Source organism: Carlito syrichta, unplaced genomic scaffold (genome assembly GCF_000164805.1).
Source record: "Carlito syrichta isolate Samal-C Ts95f unplaced genomic scaffold, Tarsius_syrichta-2.0.1 Scaffold311765, whole genome shotgun sequence".
Taxonomy (NCBI): domain Eukaryota; kingdom Metazoa; phylum Chordata; class Mammalia; order Primates; family Tarsiidae; genus Carlito; species Carlito syrichta.
Genome location: NW_007255861.1, coordinates 128283 through 136273, shown reverse-complemented (window position 1 = coordinate 136273; position 7991 = coordinate 128283). Strand labels below are relative to the sequence as shown.

Below are 7991 nucleotides of genomic sequence, written 5' to 3'. Positions count from 1 at the left end.
GTCGAGGCTGCGGTGGCCGGGAGCGGCCACTGCACTCCAGTCTGGGCAACAGAGTGAGATCCAACTCAAAAAAGAAAAGAAAAAGTTAAAAAAAAGACTGAGGAATGGGCCGGGTGTGGTGGCTCACACCTGTAACCCTAACACTTTGGGAAGTTGAGGAGGGAGGATCGCTTGAGGCCAGGAGTTTGAGACCAGCCTGTGCAACATAGTGAGACCTCATCTCTACGAAAAGTCAAACTAGCCAGGCACGGTGGTGTGCGCCTATAGTCCCAGCTACTTGGGAGGCTACAGCAGGAGGATCACCTGAGTCCAGGAGGTTGAGGCCGCAGTGAGCCGTGGTTGTATCACTGTACTACAGTCTGGGTGACAGAGTAAGACCCCCATCTCAAAAATAAAAAATAAAAGACTTAAGAATCAAGCCCCAGCCGGATTCGGTGGCTCAGCCTGTAATCCCGTGCTTTGGGAGACTGAGGTGAGTGGATTGCCTGAGCCCGGTGGCCGGGAGTGGCCATGGCACTCCAGTCTGGGCGACAGAGTGAGACTCCAACTCAAAAAACAAACAAACAAAAAATCAAGCCCCTATGACTCTGCTCTCTCCAGAATCTAGTTCTCTAGCCCTTAACCTGCTCAGGGACCCAGGCCCCTGACTTCCCAGCCCCATTCTTTTTTTTTGTTTTTTGTTTTTTTTGAGTTGGAGTCTCACTCCGTCACCCGGGCTGGAGTGCAGTGGCCGCTCCCACGCAGCCTCGACCTGCTGGGCTCCGGCGAGCCTTCCACCTCAGCCTTCCAAGTAGCTGGAATTATAGGCGCGCGCTACCACACCCGGCTAATTTTTTGATTTGTTGTAGAGATGAAGTCTCACCAAGTTGCCCAGGCGGGTCTCGAACCCGCGGGCTCAGGCGATTCACTTACCTCGGCCTCCCAAAGTGCGGGATTACAGGCTGAGCCACTGAGCCTGGCCAGCCCCATTCTTCCATAACTCAGGAATCTAGTCCTGAGCCCTAGGCTCAGGAATCCTTTCCCCTCCCACCATCTAAATAGTCTAGGATTCAGGCACCTGATTTTCCAGCTCTAGGCTTCTCCAGAACCCAGGAATCCAGTCTTCCAGCCTCCATGGAGGGTACAGAGCTGAGTCATCAGCGATGCCTGTGGGACCAGGTTCCCCGAGTCCAGATCCTGCTTCTTCCACTTCCTAGTTGGACAGCTTAGCCAAGCCACACAGTCTCTCTGGGCCCCAATTTCCTCATCTGTAAAATGGAGATGCCAATGCTAGGATACTCTTCACGGGGTTGCTGAGACAATTCAATGAGTTCACCATGCCAAGGGCTTCCAGCAGCACCCAGTGTATAGGAAGTGCTCGGTAAATGGGGCTGGGAGCTGGGCCCAGTGGCTCAGCCTGTAATCCCACACTTTGGGAGGCTGAGGTGAGTGAATTGCCTGAGCCTGCGGGTTCGAGACCCGCCTGGGCAACTTGGCGAGACCTCATCTTGACAATAAATCAAAAATTAGCAGGGCGTGGTAGCGTGCACCTGTAGTTCCAGCTACTCAGAAGGCTGAGGTGGAAGGATCACCAGAGCCCAGCAGGTCGAGGCTGCGGTGGCTGGGAGTGGCCACTGCACTCCAGTCTGGGTGACAGAGTGAGACTCCAACTCAAAGAAAAAGGGGGAGGGGATCGGGAACATGGTTGTTGTAGCTGGTCCCGGGCATCTGGCCACCCCCAGCCCAGCTCCTGTGCCCGTAAGGATGATGCAGAGACTTTGCAGCCCCAGACTCAAGCCTCCTCCCAAATCCAGACCTCCACCGCCTTCCCTCCGCAGACCCAGACATCCAGTTCCTCCCACCCAGCAGCTAGCCCCTCTGGGACCTGGCCCAATGCCTTGGCCTTCACCTCCCCACAAGACCTGGCTCCCCTCACCCTCAGGGACCTACGCCCCTAGCCCTGATGTTGTCCCCATGAGGACATGTCAATTCCCCAAGCCCCAGGTCCACAGGTGATGGATGACGTGACACTCCTGCCCTCAACAGTGGTGGGTCTTTGGGACGTGGGAAGAGGGGTGAAGATTCAGTCAGGGACGCTCAGGGCTACCCAGGGCCTTCTCCCTCTTTTGACAAAAGGAGAAACTGAGACCTAGAGCGGCGAGGCAACTTGCAGTAGAGCTCATGGCCTCTCGTGGCGGAGCAGTTCCATGGCGCGATGGAATCACATGAGCTTACTTTTATTTATTTATTTGTTTATTTATTTATTTATTTTTGAGTCGGAGTCTCACTCTGTCACCCGGGCTGGAGTGCAGTGGCACGCTCATGGCCACTGCAGCCTTGACCTGGGCGATCCTTCTCCCTCAGCCTTCCAAGTAGCTGGAACTGTGGGCGTGCGCCATCACGCCCAGCTAATTTTTTTATTTATTGTAGAGACGAGGTCTCGTCAAGTTGCCCAGGCTGGTCTCGAACCCGTGGGCTCAGGCAATCCTCTCACCTCGGCCTCCCAAAGTGCTGGGATTACAGGCATGAGCCACCGTACCCAGCTAAGCGCTTACTTTTATTGAGGACATACTCTGTGCCTGTCTCTGCTCTAAACATTTCCTGGGTGTTTACTCATGGAATCCACAGAGTAACCCTGTGAGGCCCATTTGACAGATGAGACACTGAGATGCTGAGAGATGAAGTCGCTTGCAGAGGGCTGGCCTTGGAACCCAGGCAGTCCTTGGAACCCATGCTTGCGACTAGTGAGTTGCCCGGAATGATGGGGAACTGGAGCTGCAGGGTGAGGAAGTTTCCGAGGGTCCATTCTGACTCAAGGAAAAGTGAGCAGGTGCCAGGGAGCAGCTGGGGTTTGGCTGGGCCTTGAGGGATCCAGAGCATGGGGAGAAGGAAGGGAGTGTTCAGAGGAAGGTGCTCAGCCAGGTGAGGCAGAATGTAACCAGGGCTGTGAGTTGTCTGGGAAGGAGGCGTAGACCTTGGAAGGCCTTGAAAGCCAGGCTGCAAAGTTCAGGGCAGTGGGAGCCTAGAGGGAGATTAGAGTGAGGGGAGTAGAGTCAGAGCAGCGTCTTCCTGGGGACAGGGTAGGGTGAGAGGGAGGCTGGAGGCGGTCCAGGAAGGAAAGGACAGGGCCAGAGCTGGGAAGAGTTTGTGGGGCAAGGGGAAGGACACCATCCATGACCGGGTGGCCGACTAGGAGTGAGCAGTGAGGAGCCAGACGCCTGTCCCTCACCCAGAGCCAGCCTTCCTCTCCCTCCTTCAGTCACAACCTTCATGAAAGGGTCCATCCTGAGGGTGCAAATACTAAGCACAGAATTTGGCCTTGGACATATGTGATTTGTGGTCCTAGGTCCACCCCTCTAAGCTGGGGGACCTTGATTCTTCTTCTGGAGCTCATTTGCTTGTCTTTTTGTTGGAGTCGGGGGTCTCATTCTATTGCCCAGGCTGGAGTGCAGTGGCAGATTACGGCTCACCACAACCTCGACCTCCTGGGCTCAGGCGATCCTCCCACCACAGCCTCCAGAGTAGCTGGGACTATAGGCACGTGCCACCATACCTGGCTGATTTTTTAACTTTTTGTAGAGACAGAATCTCACCATGTTACCCAGGTTGGTCTCAGACTTCTGGCTCAAGCAATCCTCCTGACTTGGCCTCCCAAAGTGCTAGGATTACAGGCGTGAGCCACTGTACCCCACCTGCTTGTCTGTCAATTGGGGATAGCTGTACTTGTCTTCTGTGGCTGTGGGGTAGGGTGAAAGAGGGAGTTGGTGGCACAGGGCTGGCCCACAGAGCTCCATGACCTCGTACCACAGTGCCTGATATGCCCACAGGGGGTCTGCTGCACAGCCCTGCTGGTGGCCGTGGTGGCCCGGAAGCTGGAGTTTAACAAGGCAGAGAAGCACGTGCACAACTTCATGATGGACATTCAGTATGCCAAAGAGGTGAGGCTGGGCACAGGGAACCCCAAGCATACACCCTCGTCCACGCCCCCAGCCCGTCTGTCTCCATGACACGGTGCCACCCACCCCTAGATGAAGGAGTCAGCTGCCCGTGTGCTGCAAGAGGCCTGGATGTTCTACAAACACACGCGCAGGAAGGACACTGGCGCTGCCCGCAGGCATCAGCGCAGACTGCTGGCCGCCATCAACGTGTGAGGGCTGCTCTGTGCTAGCATGATCGGTGTGCCCCATGTCCATGTCACCCTCCCAGCACGGCTTGTGTGTGCGCGTCTGTGCCTGTCCAAGTCAGGTCATCCTCATGTGGTCTCCCTGAACAGCTGTCCACCTGGATCTGACTGTGATGTCACGTGTCTGTGCTGGTTTATCTATGCACATGTCTCAGAGTGTCTGAGGGCCTAGGGTCCTGGCTCTCTACAGGGGATGGGGGCTCATGGGTACAGCCACCCCTCCCACTCCTTCAGCTCTCTGGCACCTTTTCTTCTGTGTTCTGTCTCTTAGTTGGCCTCTTCTCCCCTCATACCACGCCTGAGCCAGGGCCATATCCAGGGACCAGGCTTGTAGGAGGACTGACCCTTGACGTCTTCCCACAGGTTCCGCCAGGTGCGGCTGAAACACCGAAAGCTCCGGGAACAAGTGAACTCCATGGTGGACATCTCCAAGGTACTGGGATCCCGTGGGAGGAGGCCTGGGAGAAGGGTGAGGCTGGGGCTGCCGGCAGGGAAATCTGGCCCTAGAACAGGAAACCTTGGCAGGGGCCTGGCACACACAGGCTGTCAGTAAAGGTTTATGGTTTAATGAATGAAGGAAGGAAGGATGGAAAGAATGATGCAATACAGAGCTTTTTACAATCACACAGGTGCAGATCCCTTATAAACTTAAAAAAAAAATAAAAGAAAATATACAAAGAACCCCAGTGTTTGGTTTAAAATTATCTTTATTGTCAAGTTCTTACATGTTGGACGGATATAAATTCCTTTCAACTACAACTCATGCAATAAAACCAAAGCAAATTTACAGACCAAGCTCAAATATAGATAGCAAAACCAATAAAATTAAAGTTAACAAACGGACACAGAGACAGGTGACATTGTTAGAGTAAAACTCAATCTCTGCTACTATTGAATTGAAGGGGGTGTCCAGGACCATGCCCTTGCCCCGCCCTTCCGTGCTGGGCAAGCTTTCCTGGCTAAGGTGTGACTCAGGTCGCCCACCGCCTTCTCCTCCTGAGGCTACTTGATTCCACCAGTGCTCAGGGTCGGCTCAGCACCTCTCCGGCCTGGCTTGTAGTACCTCCTGCTTATCTGATGGCATTTGCTTGTTCTCATTGGCCCACAACAGTTCCAGCATTGGCCCTTGGCACCAGTGCGGTGGTAAACACAGTCACATATGCAGGCCCAAGACTGCGTGGCAGGTCTCAGTGAGGGGATGACCCAGATCTCTACGAATGGGCAGGTCATCATTTTTGAAGGTCATCAAGCCAAAAAAACACGGAATTCAAGAACTCTGTGTTCTTAAAGCTCACAAGCTCTCAAGGATCAAGCTGTGAATCCTAGTTTGAAAATGCAGTGAAAGGGGGCTGGGCGTGGTGGCTCAAACCTTTAATCCCAGCACTTTGGGAGACTAAGGCGAGAGGATTGCCTGAGCCTACAGGTTCGAGACCAGCCTGAACAACTTGGCAAGACCTTGTCTCTACAATAAATAAAACTATTAGCCGGGCATGGTGATGCATGCCTGTGGTTCCAGCTACTTGGAAGGCTGAGGCAGAAGGATCACCTGAGCCCAACAGGTCGAGGCTGCAGTGGCCATGAGCATGCCACTGAACTCCAGCCTGGGTGAGAGGGAGACTCTAACTCAAAAAAAAAAAAGAAAGAAAGAAAAAGAAAAAGAAAATGCAGTAAAAGGGATATGGATTTTGAAGTCAGACACCATCAACTCCACAGTATTTCATGAGCACCTATATACATTCCAGGCCATATTCCAGGGGCTGCATTAGGCATGTTATTTAACTGATCCATGCCTCCGTTTCCTCGGCTGCAAGATGAGAACAGGGTTCCCACGCCCATGGCTTTTAAGAGGAGTTTAAACTATGCAGGAAAAGCACCTGAATGAGTATCTGGAATTTGGTAGATGTTCAATACATAGTAAAAGTTATTATTATTTGAGTCAGAGTCTCACTCTCGCCCAGGCTGGAGTGCAGTGGCATGCTCACGGCCACTGCAGCCTCGACCTGCTGGGCTCAGGCGATCCTTCCGCTTCAGGCTTTCAAGTGGCTGGAACCACAGGCGCACACCACCACACCCAGCTAATTTTTTGATTCATTGTAGAGACGAGGTCTCACCATGTTGCTCAGGCTGGTCTCGAACTCCTGAGCTCAGGCAATCCTCTCGCCTTCATCTCTCGCCTCCACCTCCCAAAGTGCTGGGATTACAGGTGTCAGCCACCATGCCCTGCAACAGTCATTATTAAAGAGACTCCTCAGGGAACCACAAGGACTTCCTCCATGTTGGTTCCACTGCCCTACCCTGTGGAGCGGGGTGGGGTGTCTGACACCCAGCCCCCTGACACCTCCGACCCTCTCCTCCTGCCCAGATGCACATGATCCTGTGTGACTTGCAGCTGGGTCTGAGCAGCTCACAACGGGCCCTGGAGAAGCGGATTGACACCCTGGCAGGGAAGCTGGACACGCTGACTGAGCTGCTCAGCGCTGCCCTTGGGCCTCGGCAGCTTCCAGAACCCAGCCAGGAGGCCACGTAGCTGGTGAGGGGGCTGGGACTTGGGCAGGAAGGCAGCCCAGAGGAAGGGTGCTCATGGTGAGCACCGTGTGTGGCTGAGGGGCGGGGGAGGCCTGGAGATGAGGCCACCCTTTCTCTTGGGCTCTGGCTCTGTCTGGAGGAAAGGTCTCGGAGCTTGGGGCCACGGGCAGTGAAGGAAGGAGACCCACGATGCCCTTCTCCCTTTCTTTTCTTGGTCTCCATCTCTCTCTCTCTGCCTGTCGCTGGGCCTGTTCCCTGGCTCTGTCCATCCTATGCCTCTGCAAATGCCCACCTGCACCCCAGGCTCTTGGTGCCCAGTATGCCCAACCTCCCCCTCCCACCTCTGCCCAGTGGTTTCGGCCTGCCTCCCCTCGGTGTGGCCCTACTCGCTCTCCCCCGTTCTTGGCCTGCTGTCCATCAGCCTCTCTGTCTCTGCAGGACCCACGGAAGAGGAAGCAGGCTACTTTCCCTAGGACTGAGGTGAAGGCCATCCTCCCCGCCACTCCTGACCTGGCCTCGAGAGTAAAGCACCTCAACTGTGAGGACCGAAGTCCCCGCCTTGGGGTGGTGGACTCGCTGACAGCTGGAGAGGACACTGGCTAAAGGGGAGATGGCTTGGTCCCCCTGAAGCCTCAAATGGGAACACGGTCACCACCACTCCACATGCCCTCACCAAAAACACTCACTGTGCTGCTAAAGGTGACCTTGGCCTTCTAGTTAGAAATAGAGGCACCCAGGGTGGACTCCCAGGTCCCAGGGGTGGAGGGGACTAGGGCCCGGAGTTCAGGCTTCTGGGAAGCTTCAGTTATCGCTGGACGAGCTGAAGAACCAGGGATGAGGCTGGGACAAGGCAGGAGGTGGTGCCCCCTGGCGGGACAGCAAGGAGGACACCGTCTTTCCAGAACTGCAGAGATATCTGTCTGGTGGGGAGGGGGGAGAGAGTGTAACTCATCAGTCTCTGCTCTTATACTTTGTAATAAATGTTAAACAAAGACAGAAGACATTGCTGCTTCTTTTAAAACACGTCCACACTCCAAAATCAAAGGAAAATCACAGCCCCGCCTAAGCCTCAGTTTCCCTACCTATAAAACAGAGGCCTCTCGGTGGCTCAGTCTGTAATCCCGTGCCTTTGGGAGGCTGAGGTGAGTGGATTGCCTGAGCCCGCGGGTTCAAGACCCGCCTGGAAAACTTGGCGAGACCTCATCTCTACAATAAATCAAAAATCAGCTGGGTATGGTAGTGCGCGCCTGTAGTTCCAGCTACTCGGAAGGCTGAGGTGGAAGGATCGCCAGAGCCCAGCAGG

The 7991-nt window shown here is 54.6% G+C and overlaps 1 protein-coding gene across 1 annotated transcript in view; it reads left to right on the top strand.

Moving 5' to 3' along the window:
* The window catches only part of KCNN4 (potassium calcium-activated channel subfamily N member 4), a 16824-nt gene extending 9140 nt beyond the window's left edge, over positions 1-7684 (top strand). Inside the window, exons 4-8 of the mRNA XM_021718047.1 lie at positions 3807-3917; positions 4008-4126; positions 4526-4595; positions 6525-6692; positions 7127-7684. Coding sequence (XP_021573722.1) covers positions 3807-3917; positions 4008-4126; positions 4526-4595; positions 6525-6689 — 465 coding nt within the window. The 3' untranslated portion in view covers positions 6690-6692; positions 7127-7684. The remainder of the gene's footprint in view (positions 1-3806; positions 3918-4007; positions 4127-4525; positions 4596-6524; positions 6693-7126) is intronic.
* The last annotated feature ends 307 nt before the right edge of the window (positions 7685-7991 follow it).